Source organism: Haemorhous mexicanus, chromosome 6 (assembly GCF_027477595.1).
Source record: "Haemorhous mexicanus isolate bHaeMex1 chromosome 6, bHaeMex1.pri, whole genome shotgun sequence".
Classification (NCBI taxonomy): domain Eukaryota; kingdom Metazoa; phylum Chordata; class Aves; order Passeriformes; family Fringillidae; genus Haemorhous; species Haemorhous mexicanus.
Genome location: NC_082346.1, coordinates 20,360,231 through 20,376,360, shown reverse-complemented (window position 1 = coordinate 20,376,360; position 16,130 = coordinate 20,360,231). Strand labels below are relative to the sequence as shown.

At 46.0% G+C, this 16,130-nt stretch overlaps 1 protein-coding gene across 1 annotated transcript in view; it reads left to right on the top strand.

Annotated features, from left to right (window-relative positions):
• The window catches only part of PNPLA2 (patatin like phospholipase domain containing 2), a 29,219-nt gene that overhangs the window by 2,915 nt on the left and 10,174 nt on the right, over positions 1 to 16,130 (top strand). Inside the window, exons 2-3 of the mRNA XM_059849141.1 lie at positions 12,600 to 12,832; positions 13,025 to 13,090. Coding sequence (XP_059705124.1) covers positions 12,600 to 12,832; positions 13,025 to 13,090 — 299 coding nt within the window. The remainder of the gene's footprint in view (positions 1 to 12,599; positions 12,833 to 13,024; positions 13,091 to 16,130) is intronic.

The window sequence follows — 16,130 nt, the reverse complement described above, 5'->3', positions numbered from 1 at the left end:
GGCAGGGCACCTTATATTTATATAAGAGATCAAGAGGTATTTACAGTCTGATATGACCTTGCCTAGCTCTGGTTAAGCACTTTACCATTAAGTTGTACGGATCTTGGATTTGTTGTTCAAGGTTACAACGGTGATGTTGCCCTGCATCTGAAGTGCTCTCTCTCCAGCTTTGAGATTCTTTTGTTTGCTGGCATGAAAAAGCAGTGCAATTTTTCCATTAGCATAAATCTGTATGGCTGTCAAGGTGCATTGGGCAGTCTCCTGTGTTTACAAGTTACTTGATTGTGCATAGTGTGGTGTTGTGGCACGAACAGCTTCTTGCCCCAAGTATATTCTAGAAAATAGCCTCTGTAATGCCTATACCATCTCTTGGGGCTCTTGGAGTCCAGCATGCCAGGAAATGCACCTTTATAAGCCAAGCAAGTGGAAAGTTCTCATGCTGGCATTGCTCTCTCCTCTTTGTGTGTACCTCCAGACCTGCAGCTTTTCATAAATTCTAGCTGTGGAGCTTTGAGGATGGTCACCTGTCTGTATAAATCTGAAAGTCACCGGCATGGATGAGAAACTGGCTTATGCCACATGGTGAGACCATCCTTTTTCAGTCAGGAGGAATGCTCAAGTGCAGCTACTGTAGGATTCTTTCATCCCTAATACTGAGTAGGGAATGTTTTTTTGGTAAGGTCTGGAATCATCTCACTTTGGTGAGCTGTATGGGGTTTGTTGTGCTTGCTTTGGAAGCATAGCAGCGTGAATAAATGATGGGATGTGAAGCTGTATTCACTAAAAAGCTGTCTTTGAGCTGGTACTAAGTCCCTCTGACTCATGGTTAACCAACATCATCTCAGCTGTCTGCGTGACATGTGAATGCTGTCCTAGACAGCCCTATCTGAGAGTGGGTTGGAACTGCTGAATTGCTTCTATTTTGGTGGGAAGGGGTGGGTTCTGCTGTCAAATGCAAAGCTGGCTATCAAACTCCATCTGTGGAAGTTAGCTATTCTCCTTAAGCATGACAAGATCAACAGAAAATGAAAAAGCAAGCTGAGGAGATGCTTTTAGTACTAAAAATAAAGCAAGGATGCCATATGTTGCTAGATTGAGTAGCATTGTTTGGGATGCTCTTTGGAGAGCACTTCCTGGGTTGTTTACAGCATTTTAAAATTTAATTATTTTAAATTGCTGTCTTAATCAGGACTCTGTCTCAGTCTTGACGTGAGATGACATAAGTTATTTGACATTTGGGTTTGCTTGTCAGCTGTTACCATGTGACCACCAGGAAATGTGTTGCTGAACTGTAGAGACTTTTCCATTGTGTAGCAGGAGCAAAAAAAAAAAAAAAAAAAAAAAAAGAAAAAAAAATCCCAGTGAACAAAACCTTTTGAAACTGAGATAATTAGATAATTAGCAATATCAACATCTTAAATGTTGTGCTTCTGCAATTTGATTATGTGCATACAAAGGCTTAAGAACTGGTCATGGAGATTTACTTTCTCTGTGTTTGTGTAATCTTAACACCAAATCCTAGATTTGACGGAGGGAAATAAACCAGCTTAGAGTCTATGGAATCCGCAGAGCAATGCCAGTGTATGCTGGCCAAAGCATGAATCAGGATGCTTATCCTAGGGGAAGTATATGTGATGCTGTCTTCTGTGGCTGTGTGAAGAGAGCAATGGGTCTCCACAGAGACATAAAGGAAAGTTTTGTAGCATCTGTGGTGTCTCAGTAGTTAGGTCCCTCTTTGCACAGGTGATGGGCACTTGTACCTCCTGCAGAGGCTCTCCCTGGAGAAAAAGTTGTTGAGGTCAATAGCCCCAGCCCAGGAAGGAGAGACACCTTTATGTACTTACATTGAAATATGGATATAATTAATGGGGGCCCTTCTGGTGCTTCTTGGAAATGGTAAAGCTTTTTTCTGTGGTGGAAATAGAGGTAGAGGGGAGATGTTCTGTGTTGACATAGACAGAAATATTCACTGGCTTGGTGGAGAAGCTGCTGAGCCTGGATCAGTGCCCTCAGCAGTCACAGGGCTGTGGGATCAGGTGTCCAGAAGAGTAAGCTGGCAGCCAGAGCACCCTGTAGGACCTCTTGATGGGAGGGAAGGAGCCTGTTCCTGCTGTCTGCCTGGCTCTAACAAGAAAGCTTCTGGAAGGAAATGTGCTCTTGCAGGCATCTCGTTGGATGAGTGCAAGGGAAGCCAAGGAGCCACTTCTAGCAAAAAACAGTCCTAGCAAGGCGTGTGTTTGTTCTTTTGGCACCCCACATAGACAGCAGGTGTGCAGAGCAGCTCAGTGCCCAGCCTTGCCGTCAGCCATGGCAGCAGCTGTGCAGTGTCACTGGCAGCAGCACAAGAGGTCTTTGGTCATCTTTCTGACCTGTAGGTTCAGCACATCTCTTGAACTTGCAGCATGTCTGAGCTCTTCCACTTCTTTCTGCCTCTTAGCTCTGCAAACTCTTCAAGGCAACTGCAAGTCCTCCATGTAAAGTAGGAGACTTTGTATGTTGTATGTTCTTTAGGGTCCTATGTCCACTTACTGATTGTGTTTGGAAGTTTAGTCCTGATAAATCAAAAATCTTTCCTCAAATGTCTTGCTGTGTCATTCACTTCCAAACTCCTGCTGCTGCTTGCATGTCCAGTAGCTGGTGGTGGTGCTTGTTTCCTGTCTGTTGGGGGGGTTGTGTTACCTTCCAGTGCAATGAGCTTGGGATTGTACTCAGATGTTGGGCCCCTGCTCACTCTGTTTCTTCATGTTTCCCTCTGTGCCCTCCATGAAGCACAGATTAAATGCTCCCTGGCTTGGCTGGAGAGGATTTCCACCTCTTCTGTGCTTGGTTTCCACTGAACTTGAAGAGGACCATGCAAGGGCTGGAAATTGTAATTAGTCAGCATTCCTTCTTTCTGGAGATGGGAATGGGTGGGCCTTCTAATTACAGGACCTTTGCAAAAGCTCAAACATCTTACTCCAAGGAGCAGTGTGAGTGGGTGACTCCTGTTCACCTTGCCCTTTGCAATATAAACCCTACTCGTGGCTGAATTCCAAAGTGGCCACCACTTCTCCACTTTTATTGCCCAGGTCTCATACTTATTCTCTTTGTTTCTGCTAAGTGTACTTGGGACTTGAGGTGAAAGTCAGGATGTGTCTTCAATTATGTGGTAGTCAGCAGAGCCTATGTATTTGCCTTGGGCTTTGTGCCTTGTCAAGCAAGTAGAGTGAGAGCTAGTGAAAAGGAGGGGTAGAGGAAATGATTCCATGAAGGCCCTAAATAAGTCCATGTCCCCGGGAAAAGGCAGAATGCATCCTTGAAGTGGTAGAGTCTGAGGCAGTAGAAAATCCTTTCCAAGGAGCGCATAGGATAGAGGCAATTAGTGAGCCTGGGAGTGTAGAAATGTTGCTGGAGATTGTTGTAGTCCTGCCATTTGTAGCAATGAAGGCCAGAGGAATGGAGGAGAGAGTTTTTGTCACCTGTGATACAACAGCTGCTCATGGCAGGCCTGATCCTGTCCCTGTGGTTCTGCTGATCCATGGTGCAGTTTGTTACATCAGGTGTGGGAGCTGGTAGCATTGTTAGAGCCCAGGGCTTTGTGCTGCCCTCTGGCACTGTCCCAGAACTGAGCTGGTTGTGCCTTCTGGTACAGATAAAGGCCAAATCCCCAATGATGACTTCTGCCTGACAAGGCCTTTGGAACCTGCAAGCTTCATGAAGTGTCTTCTGCCACTGTTTCCCAAGGTTTTAGCTGTGCTGTGCCTGTAGGATTTCTTCTGAGAATGAACCATTCTCTTCCTCTTCATACGCTGAAGTTTGGATGGATATTGGTTTTGGAGGCCTTTTTTAGGCTTAGGATTTAAAGGATTGAATATCATTGTAACATTGGAGGTTCTGGCAATCTCTTGGTTTGCCACTCCTCTGGATTATCTAGTTTAGCATCCTGAAGTAGAGGAGGTGACATCTGAGGGTGTAAATGAATCAGGAATCCCTTTGCATATGTTAATTACAAGGGCCAGTCTTCCTGGCTGCATTCAATGCTGTTGATTCAGTGCTGGGCCTGGCAAAAAAAAAAATAATTCCAGTCTATTATGAAGGCAGAGTGTGGATTCAGGCTGCCATAGTTATGCCATGCATGGAAAAACTTGGAGTCCTGTTTCAGAGTGGGTTGTCAGCACAGAGATTTACACTGATTTATCTATCCTAGTGTTCTTACATTGCAGGATTGGTAAAATAATCTTTAAGGGAAGCATTTAACTACTAGCCATACTTTTGCACACAGAAGAGGTCATGTGTCAAATGTTCATCTGAACATCTGTCTCTTGCTGTTCTTCTTTGTGTGCTCAGCCCTGCAGGAAGGGGTGAGCAGAGGCTTTTCACCTGCTGGGGTCTGTGCAACCCTCTGTGAGCAGCTCCTGTCCTGCTCATGCAGTAGTTTTCAGAACCTCAGTCATGTTTTGGCTGGGGGTCCACTGCTGATGTCTCTGGGAGAAAGGTAGCATCAGTTTCTAGATTTTCTTGCCGTGGTTCTCAAGGTATGCATCCTGACCTTGTGATCTGCCTGTTGCTGCTCCAGGAAAATGAGAATCATTCTAGACCAAAGTGCCAACTGCTTTGGAAACTGAGCTTTTGATTCTCACTTCTTGCTGGAGTCTGCCCTGCTTGTGCCAGGGCCACTGGGGAAGAGTTTGGGGTGTAAGGTGACACTTGACCTGCCTGAGAAGGAAGGGCAAAGCAGGCCCAGCAGGCAGTGCCCTCACAGGTGCACAGGGAGGGTCTTGTGTGGATTGGAGCGGTTGGTGAGCCTTGTGAGCATGAGAGCTGGGCATGATGCAGGCTGAGAGCCAGTGGGAGGGTGGCAGGGCTGTTCCTCTCATCTGTGTTAGGGTTTTAGCAGTCACACAATTGTACAGTGGAAAGGACAGGGAGGAAGATGGGCTGCTGTGCAACAGAGCCAGCCGTGTCTCTGGTGTCATCTCTGAACGTGAAACAATTGCCCCCTGAGAGCACACAAGAAAGCTTTCTGCAGGGCTGATAGCGACAGAAGCCACCACTTCTCCCTCTGGGCAGACCAGAGAAGAAAGAGACCAAAACCCATGTTGTAATGAGAAATTACCTTTCTCCCCTCCACTAGCTTTCTCTGGATAAGTACTTGTTTTTGAAAAAATTGCTTCAAACTCAGTATTACTTGGCCCAAAGTGAACAGCAAGGATCTGAGCTGCACCTTGTCTACTCTGTGCATCCCCTTTTCTTGTCATCCCATGCTGTCTGAATTGCACTAGAGCATTGGTAGGGATTGATGCGTGGATGAAGATGGAACATGGCTTTCAGTTCAGCTTGCCTGGAGTCCTGAGCAGCTTTTCCTTTTCATGTCATTTAATTTCTCTAATGCTATGAACAGAAATGCAGCGTTAAGCCTTGTATTAGGGCATTACAGTGGGGAAAGATTAGACTAGTGGGTGTTGCTGTTGTGGTTGTGGCAGAGCGATCCAGGCTGGCTGCCTGCACTGAGCTGCCTCCTGCCCTTCCTATCGATTGTTTCACAGCGGCAGCTGCCCTGTTTTCGGGTTTGTGTTGTAGAAATAAGTGCTCCCGTCCTGACCGCAGAAACAAGCGAGTCTCAGCTTGCAGAACAGTAGTTCTAGTGAGGTTTTGGTGTGCCAACACTTCAAGTCCAGGGCAGAAATTTAGCTAGAGACCTCATCAAGCCTATGAGTTCTTATGCCTGCTCTTCCTGTTTGCTTCTGTGCAAAGCAGAACAACGGGCCTTAAGGTGAGGTATGAGTGGTGCTTCCGCACTTGGGCTCGCAGGAGGCTCCTACCCTGCAGGTACCAGCTGATGGATGGGCATGTGGCAGTCACTGTGCGCTGCCTCGTGAGCTGCTCTGTGCAAGAGGTAAAAACCCTGGCAATTTAAAAGCAGATCTTCATCTTATGTTCCTCATAGAGTGCAGTAACCATATCTTTTGGCTCAGATGGGAAAAATGTCTCCTTTTGGTTTGGCTTTATTTAAACAGGTAGCATAACTGACAGCTTCCCCCCCCCCCCCCCCCCCCCGCTCAAAGTTGAAATAGAAAAGCAAACATCTTGGGACAAACCTGTTAAGAAGGAGGCTTCTGGTTCTGAAGCAGTTGCAAATGATCTGAATTCATGTAGCCCTCCTGCTGCACAGTGTGTCTTGGGCTAAGCATTTTGTGTCTGGTCTAAGCAATGCTGAGTGTGAAGAATCTGAACCAGAAGGTATTGTGGGCTGAGCCCTTCTTTTAGCATCTGCCTCTGGCTGCAAGAGCTGGCCTTACTTGAAAAGCTGTCTGTTTCTCTTGGTGTTTGCACTTGCCCTACCTGTAAGGTCAGAATAGGTGTTGCTGACTGTAGTCTAACGTTGATCCCTAGGAGTTGCTCCAGTAGGTGTCAGTGCCTCTCATTCCCGAGCAAAGGGGGAGAAACACCATTATGTACCCCGGGTAACCAGGCTTTCCAAGAACTCTACTTTACAAAATTGTTTGTTTGTTGAACTCTGAGGTTAAATCCCTGCACAGAGCCCCTGATCTTGCCACAGGGAACAGCTGGTCAAGCAGTAGGACTGTCTGTGAACTGAGTGGGTGTGGTTGTGGGGGGAGTTGTGTTTACCTCCTAGGTATCACCAAAAGCAAAAATAGAAGTTTCCTTCCTGTATGTCTTATCTGGAGCCAAGTAAGCTGAACTGTTTCTTAACTGATAGCAAAATAGTTGGAGAGGAGGATTGAGTGAATACCTGAAATTAAATAAAAAATATACATCAGAACAACAAAAATTAGGGAAGTCCCAGAGGAACAGCTTGTTCTGGTACATGGTGTTTCTCAATCGAACTGGCTTACAGGAGGATGTGCACAGATGAGAAAAGAGTTGGTGCTTTTGAAGACTTCACTGCTAGCTGCCATCCCCCAGCCTCCAATGTTTGAAAATGGGTGTTTTTTATTTGTGTCAAATAGCAGTTTTACAACTTCTGGCCAGTGGAGGATATGCTTTCCACAGCCAGTGCTTTTAGGTGTCTGTCCAGGATTTTAGATGGAAGTTAAAGAGCTGTCACCTGCAATGGGGTACACTATCACCTGAGCATTTCTAATAAGGCAGGTTGTAAAACATTGCTCTTTATTTCCTGCTGGCATGGATTTGTCTTTGAGGCCCCCTTTGACATCTCTTCAGCCTCTCTGATGGACCGTCAGAGAACATCTTGGGTCAGGTTCCCATTCAGGACAAGCTGGCCTTTGTTTAGCTTGGCTGAATTGCTGGCTGGTCTTTGCTCTCTTGAGACAATAAGTGGAAATCAGGTTGATTCCGCATGAGTGTGGAAAGTGGAACAGAAGTCTACCCAAGCAGTGGGATCTTTCACAAACTGAGGTCACTGCCCACAAGAATTGGGGGTATTGTTGGGTCACTGGCACATTGCTGTGCACTGCTCCTTGGGATGAACAAACGGGCGCTTCATGGTGATCTATCTGAACTACCCGTGAGGAAAAGTCCAATAATGTTCTCTGTTAATTATTTTCTAGATGTCAGTTTGAAAAATTCTGTTTATAGCTTTGTGGGTTTCTTTTGGGCTGGTGACAGGAGTGTGTTGTAATTAGGACTATATCATCTCCTGGGAGAGGCCAGGCAGGAAAGCATGTGCATTGCTTACTCTTGGTACTTAGAAAAGAAGCAAGTGCAGGAGCTGTGCTTGCTGAGCTGAAGCAGCTTAAGGATGTGCCCTGGAAGAACATGGAACAGCTCTCCTGAAACCTCTGCTCATTGTCAGAACTGACTTTTAGCTCTTGCACATATGTGGCACAGAACAGCTGAAATAGCAAGAGACGGGTAAAGATGAGATGAGATTAATTTAATGTTGGGGAAGATCATGCTAATAAATTTCTTCTGGCTCACCCTATTCCTAAATTTACATCCAGACTGGGTTCTAGCAGTGGGATAATGACAATTCCAGCAGTGTTCAGCGACCACCTGCATTGAAAGCAAAATGTGAAGATTTTAGCTGGGAACTCTTAAAAGGGACATACATTCTGAGTATCACACAAACGTTCCTGGAACAGAGAGCTGAGCAGAACTTAAGGAGTTCTGGAATGAGGTTCCTGGTTATAGTACACAGGGCTGGCAGGACTCCTGTCCTGAAAATCTTACAGTCAAAATAGCTTTGTCAAGTGATTCCAAACTGAGCAAGGCATAGGGCTGTCCAGGGCCTGGGGAAATAGCAAAAGTACCTGTGCTTTCTTCTGCTACTTGGCTTCCTTTCAAAGCTGTTGGTGTGTTGGGCCAGTTGGAGCCTTAGCTGGGTAATGGGAATGAGGAGGGAGGAGTGTTGCTGATGTATAGCAAGGAGTCCATTTGTTGGTGTTGATTGGGAAGCAGGTTTAGTGAGGATCTGCAGTTTCCTGCCTGCCCCACTAGTCCAGGCAAGTTATGACATCTGCAGTCTGGGGTGTGACCTCTCTGTGCTTCCTGCCAGCAAGGACAGAGTGCTGCCTCTACATCCACCAGCTCTCTGTGCTGTCCTTTGCTCTTCATTCCTGTTGGAGAACTTTTCCTTTAGGCTTATATCCTATTTACTGTTGCACTAGGCAGGGAGTGGGAATGTCCCTGGCACAGGTCATCTTTGTGCTGACACAGAGCTTTCCCACAGAGACCTGCAGTGTCATGGGTGAGCTGCAGGGCTGAATATTCAGAATGCCCTTCCCCCTATTTAGCTTGCTCTGCTCCTATTTTTGTCTGTGTCTTAGGCACTTTTTTCCATTTGAAATACTTCATGGGTCATCTGTGATTTTACTGGCTGGCAAATGGATACCAATATGGTCTAACATGTGGTTTAACAGGAGACCATCATGGTGCCCTTGGTGCCAAAGCCGTGCTGTTGCTGATGTGGGTCTGAAGGGACCCTTCTTCTCCACTTGTCACCCCTCCTGTCGAGCAGTGTTTAGGCTTTGCGATGGTCCTCGTCCTCATGTACTGCACAGGTTTGGAGTAGCCTTTCTGTTTCACCCCAGAGCTCTTAGCAGCAGTTAAGGGTCTCCCCAGCTACCTGGCTGACAACAGTTTTAGGTGACCCATCTTCTGCTCTGCTGTCCTAGAGGCAGAGGAACAGCAGGCTGCTCTGCTGGGGTGTTTGTTTACAGTTATAAATAGCATGTGCCGCTTGAATGCTTTTCAGGTTAGAGTTTAGGGGATGCCAGGCAGTAGAGACTTAGTGTTGGGTTCTTTTGGAGTTGAGCATGACTGATAGATACGAAAGTCAGTTGTTAAAGGGAGCAATCTAACCCTATGTCAATAAGCTAATGTGAGGCTGGATTGATACAGCTTAAAAATGAAGTGTGAGCTAGCAGCTGCCTTCAGGCTTTTCCCATGGGTGTCACTACCTTGCCCCTTGTAGCCACTGCAGATGACAAATCAGTAGAGCAGGGAGCAACAGTGTCCCTGTCTTTTCTGGCAAGGGACATGTTAGGGTGTTTCAGGACACAACTGTGTGATGCTCCTTTGCGTCATCACAGCTGAAATTCAGATAAGGACAACAGCCCAGCTGTACTTGGGTTTATGTATAACAACACCCAGTGGGGCAGTGATGGGGGTGGGCGTAAAGAGGAATGTAGGTTTTCTAATGAAAATTAAATATTCCACATATATAAATGCAACATTTTTGAAGAATATTGGCTTAGTAAATCTTTACAGGGAACGACGTTGAATTAATTGGTTGGGGTAAGAAGAATGAATTGTTTTCACAGCAAACACTGCTAACTGCTAGGGGTTGCCTCTGCCCCATGGCATGTACCTCAATAAGGAAATATAAATTTAATTCAACTTTTTCACGTCACTCTGTGTCCTGAATCATTAGATCCCTAAAAAACAATGAGAGTCTTTCCTAAGGGCTGCATCTGGCACTGGACTAGTCCTAGAAATAATCAAGAGCTGTTGGCTGACCCCTGTAGGAGTTCTCTCTTGACTGCCTCAAATTCAGCTGCTCCCTCTGATGGACTGCAAACAGAATTTGAGCCGGTTTTCCTGGAATAGCACTTCTGGCAGTAACAGGATTAAAACACTGTCACTTCTTTTCTCTCCCAAATATATTTCCAAGAGGACTTGTCATGTGTCATGGATCTTGCTACATAAACCTGGCTTCTTTGGCTGACCCCTCAGCTGGCCTTATTTCCCAGAAAGCTGGTGGTACTGCAGGTCACCCTGTGCCCGTGCTTTCCTACAGAGGAATTCCACATCTAGCTTTGGTGCAAGTGATTCAGCAAGTCAAACAGAATCACAGATGTCTTTAAACAGAAGTGCCTCAAAGCTCCTGTGGGTATGCATGTATGCACACATGTATAAAATGAATAAAAACAAAACAAAAAAAACCCCAGAAAGTATTTAAAGAATGAACTTGCTAATTGGCAATACTCTCACTTTGCCCTTCTGGGTATAAAACACTGATAGAGCAGGCAGCTGCAACTCGAGGCTCCCCTCAAATGCTGTTTCCTGGCATAGACAGGAATTTGCTCTCCTGTTTTTCTTAAAAAAAAAAATCCAAACCCCTTCCAACTCACATTTTTTGTTCAAACAGTCATAAGCTCCATTTAGTTGCAGTTGTTTTCAGCATTGCTGTCACATCTTTCTGCACACTGAGATGCCAAGCCTGAAAGCATCGTTCCCTAAGCAAGCACCATCTCCTCGATAATCCACGCTCTTCCCCAGTACAGCTTTTGCACCCAGGGGTCTCCCCTCAGCTGCATGCTCAACACTCACCCCCACTCCATAGGGGTTTCAACCAAGCCAACAATTCCCTGCAAGGCACTCAGTGCAGAGGATTTTCCTTTACGAGGTTGTGTGACTAAGGTGCTGGGCTGGGATTCCTTCTGTTTTTGCTTGATTGCAGTTTCTTTTGGTGTTTTTCCTCCCCTTGACAGACATGAAGATGTTTTAGGGAGCATTTTGAGTGCTAATGTCTCAGTGATTATAAAGTGTACTTCTGTGGAGCTGACTTCTTCCCTGTTGGAAAGGATGTGGAACCATGTGGCCACTATCTGAAACAGGCTAGGCTCAATGGCTTACTGCTAATTGAGTAAATAAGATCAGAATTAGACTGCTAAACATTGCTCTAGGACAGAAGACTGGGATTACAGGGCTAAAAATTGCTTCAGAGGGGGAACTTTGGCTTTTCTGCTAAGTTGCTACCTCACAGTGCCTAAAATCCTGACCTCAGAATCTCTGGTCATGTTCAAGGGTCCAGTTCTCTGCGTGCTTGAGCTACTGATGTTGGTGGGTTTCCTAAGCCCAGAATCACGTTCCCAGGCTGCATTGATGGAAAACATGTTGCTGGCACACGTGTATTGCAAAAGATTGGGATGTGTCAACATAGCATTGAGGGTTGTTGCTCTTATCTCCATTGTATTTATTAACCTGGGTCTAACTTGAGTTCTTTCATTCTTCTGCCTTGTTTTTGCAATTGAGAAACTGAGTGGGAGAGCGAAATGAGGGGATTTCAAGTTGGCTTAAACTGGTAGTCTTTCATCCTTTTCCAGGAAATGACCTTCAGTTTGATTGGAGAGGAGGCTTCATTTGTAAAAGCATGCTTCTTTTTTCCTCGTTTCTCTAATTCTCCCCCTCACATTCTTCTCACTTGTATGGTCCTGACACTCCTTGGAATGCAGTGAGTAGCTAGTACTTAGAGGAACTATTGTATCTCATCATGGCTGGATATGTGTGGAGGCAGCAGTCAGTCAGTGGAAAGGGGAACATACTGGATGCTCTTGTTTTGTATTTTTGTTTCCTTCTATCCCTTTTTTCTTATTGGAGAGCTCTGATGTGCTTGCCAGATGGAGCTCTGAGTGACTGAAATAATGGGCTTAGTAGATACCTTCCCTTTTGTGCAGCTGGGATGTCAAACCCATCTGGGTCACTGTGTGAAAGGGTAAAGCAAGCATTCCTTCACAAGTCCTGCTTGCCATCAGGGCCTAGTTTAGTGCTGTGGAATTCGATATGGAAGGGATGGGACGCCAGAGGCTCTGCAGGAGGAACTAAGTGTCTGATTCCCTAATGGAGCATTAGTCCCTCTTGCTCTCTTGAGATGTAGCTGACACTCACAGTAGAGTTGGGATCACTTAGCTGGAAAGCACCAGTTTTCCTGTTCTGGCACTTCTGCTTACTGGCTGATGATTCGTTTTCCTGTCAGGAAAAAGATGCTTACTAGAAAAGTTTTACTGGAATAGGTTTTGAAGTGGGTTTATCCATAAGCTCAGAACTGTTGAAGTATCAGCCTTGTTTTCTTTCTGAGTCTGTTTTCACCAGCCCTGCAGTGGCTAGTGCAACAGGATCTAAAAAACAGTGTGAGGCCTTAGTGTGAGAAATAGTCAGATGCACATGATCTTCCTTGACTTCATAAAACATAAGTAAGAGGAGGGTGGTTCCTTGTGATGGGGGTGTGTGAGGGCCAAGACAGAAAACTTCCATGACTTCTCTAACATCCCCTGTAAATAACCTCTTGGTTTGAGCTGTGCATTAACCAGTGGGGAGAAACCTCTGGGGAGGGCAGGGAATGAGGCTTTCCTGTGCCTAGTTTTGTAAAGGAGATGGTTTTGGTAGCATTTCATGGTGCATTTGTCTCGTTGCAGGTGAGGCCGGTGCCAGCATTATTCGGGCGTCAAAAGAAGCCCGGAAGAGGTTCTTGGGCCCACTCCACCCCTCTTTCAACCTGGTGAAAACCATTCGGATGTCCGTGTCCAAGGTGGTGCCAGACAATGGGCATGAGATTGCAGCAGGACGTTTGGGTATTTCCCTGACACGGGTCTCTGATGGGGAAAACGTGATATTGTCAGACTTCAATTCCAAGGAGGAACTGATCCAGGTGAATGGACTCTTACCGCAGAGGGCTGGGCAGGAGCTACGTGCAGTTTTGTTTTGCCTTGCTCTCCAGATGTCCTTAGTACTGGAGTATAATTACTGGAGTCTGCACATGCCAGCATGGTGTTCTGAGAACAGTAATAGTTTCAGTAGGCTTTGATCTGATTCTTACATTCTGGATCTCTTTCTCCCTCAGGCCTGTATCTGCAGCGCCTTTATCCCTGTCTACTGTGGGCTGATACCTCCAACCTTTCGTGGAGTGGTAAGTAAGATTCTAAGATGGTCCTTCGTTAAATTACATACTAATGAGTAGGTTTTGCCAATATTATTGCGTGCCTGCTGGCAGCATTTATCTGAAGAGACACAAGAAAGTCCCAAATTAACAACTTCCAGCAGTGGATAGGCCTTCTTTCCACTGCTGCATGCAGTCGACTATAAATGTCCTGAAGACTAGTGGATTTAACATATAGTAATATATACAGTCTGGGGAAGGGCTTGCTGGCTTAGCAGAGTGTTCTCATGGCTGCATGGTACAACACTTTCTGTCACTGAGGCTCCAGCTGTCTGCATGTGGAAAGAAGTTCGGCCCAGGATAAAAGTCATGAGTGTAGTCCCTCTCCCATGTTCCTGACACTTTCTGCAGGGCTTTAACTAGTGGTGTAGATAGTGGCCCTCTTTTCCATGGAATTCTTCCTGTCCTTTCTTTGACAATAATGCTCTGCTGCACGCCAGAGCTCTCTTTGAATTGTGTCTAAGGCTGCTCAAGAGCAATCTATCCCTCTGTGTTTGCATATTGGAAATGAAAATACATGAAAGCTGTGCAGAGCTGCAGCATTTCTGGATATTGCAGCCATGCTTTAAGGGTGTCCTGGTTGAACTTGGCTTCCCTTGTCTACACAGGTTAATGAACACATTAAAGGGCAGGGATTTTGCAAACTACACAGTCAAAAGTGAGAGGGAGAACTATTATAAAATATGTGCCCTGATTTACCATAAGTGATCTGACCAAAGTGCCTCTGTCTGTCAGAGCACAGCATCAAATCTGCTCTTATTGCTACCTGTGTCCTAAAAGTGAGGTCAGTTTTGCTCCTGCATAATACACAGCTTGGCTGGTTTTGTCTTGTGCAAGCATGTTGGTCAGGGAAATGACCTGGAGGAGATGTCCAGTGTTATCCAGCCCTTCAGAGAAGTGACAGAATCAGTAATGGTTTGGTATTTGCTCAGCAGCTGCTGCCAGGGCTTTTTTTGCCTCCAGCTGGTGGGACCATAGCAGTGGCTCTTGCCTTACCCCTCTTTGGGGGCTAATTAAGGTCAGTGTGCATCAGGAAAAAATCTCACCATTCCAAAACTGTGTACAACATCAGGGTTCCTGGAATGTGCAGCTGCCCTGGCACACTGAGAGATAACTTCTCATGGGAAAAGGTGGGGAAGAAATATGAGATGAGGAAATTTAATTCCTACCTCTTCCCCAGAAAAGTGTGGCTCTAAAGGGGGATTGCGGATGAGGTGAGAGGTTAAATTGGGTTGGATTTGAACTTGGGAAACGGTTTTGAAACAGAAATGCATGATTCTTAGCATGCCTGTGGTGACTGTATTTGCCACAAAATAAACTGATGGGCCTGGCACAAGGCAATGTTACTGTGTGCAAGGTGCAAAATCCATGTTTTGCCTTCCTCCTAAATTTTTTCTAGTGTTCGCTTCTCTGAGATCTAGTAGTCTCATGGAGTGGATGATGGAGATGGGCAGGGATGTTAAAAAAACCTCAACAACTTAAATATTGAGAAATCAAAAAGTCAGTAACTGACCTGCCAGCACACACAATAGTTGTGAATTGTCTGCAGCATGTGGGTGAGATGAATCCCTGGCAAGGGTCACAAAGCTGATTGTCGAATCATGTGAGTGAGGGGCCCTGTGCACAGGATGACATGATAAAGGAATGGAAGTGGGCACCCCAGTCTATGAACCATCCCCTAAAGCTGCTGCTGCATGTGCCTGCAGGCAGCTGGTGGCTTCAGCCTGTGGCTTTGGGCTCTTTTGGGCTTTGCAGGAGGCTGGAGAGTAGTTACACTTGGGCTACAGGAGGTTCAGGCAAATCTAAAGAAGTGGCAGCTGAACTTTACTGAGGAATGTTAATCAGCATTGCTTGGAAGCAGTGAACCAGAGAGTGGGGTGTGCAGGTATAGTCCGGGATTTCTATGGAGTCAGAAGGGTTTGCCTGTCAGCTCTGTTGTAGTTGAGCCTTTTTTCTAATGGCATCTGTGCAATCACGCTGCCACCCTCAGGCAAACGTGTCTTCTGCATCCTTACTGCAAAACTAGTGTTGTCCAACACTAAAGGTTACCTCCTTTTTCTTGAAACAAAAGTGCATGCTGCTTCTTTGCTCTGTTCTGCTCCCACTCAGCATGTTGGAATCTCATCCTTGCAGAGGGTGTCAGGCAGACGTCTCCAGTTCTAGCTGTGCCTAGTCTGGCTCTCAGTGGAGCAGCTTTGGGAAGAGGATGACAATGGCAGTTTGCTGTGGCTGCTTTAGGCTTAGGGAACACTGATGCCTGCTTTAGAAGAGAGAGAGAGTTCTGTTGATTGTTGGCATCTCTGTTGTTGGAAAACATCTTGTGAGCAAGGTGTGTTAGTGTTTCTGAGAGGTTGTACTCTACTCTTGAGTTTAATCTATCCTGTCCTTCCCCTTTCTTCACTGTCCAAATTCAGGTGGTGTAGGAGTCTCTAAGTGCCTGTCTTGACACAGTGTTTGGTGAGCAAGGGCTGTCATGAGGATAAAATGTCCTGTGCTCTGAGTTTGGCTGCTGTAGCCTACCACTGTAATCACAAGCTGTCTCCCATGAAGCTGTAGGCTCTTTGCAAAGGTAGCCCTGAGGTATAGTTTGTCTTTCAAGAAGGGAATGTGCAGTCTACCCTGACCCTGTTGCATCAGTGGCAGCTGGCTTGCTATAGCTGAATTTAGTTGCTTTCAGCCCATGAGCCTGTGAACTGTTCCCCAGGCCCAGAGAAGCTGCTTGAGGTTTGTCTTGTCTGCTATCCAGAACAAGAGAGAAAAAAGTGCAAAGCACCCTCCAGGCAACACGTCCGGTGTTTTCCTAGGCATTGTGCAGCTAAAGGGCAATGTTGCTGGTCAGTCTGCCTGTGAAACAAGAAGCAGCAGGATGCAGAATGGAGCACCTCCTCCTTCAATCAGCATTTCTGTGCTCTGTCTGGGTTTAGCCTCTATTGGCTTAGCTTCTCACCCAACAGAGAGCTGAAAGATGTTTACAGCTGCTACTAGTGGGGCTACATAGCCCCTGTATCAT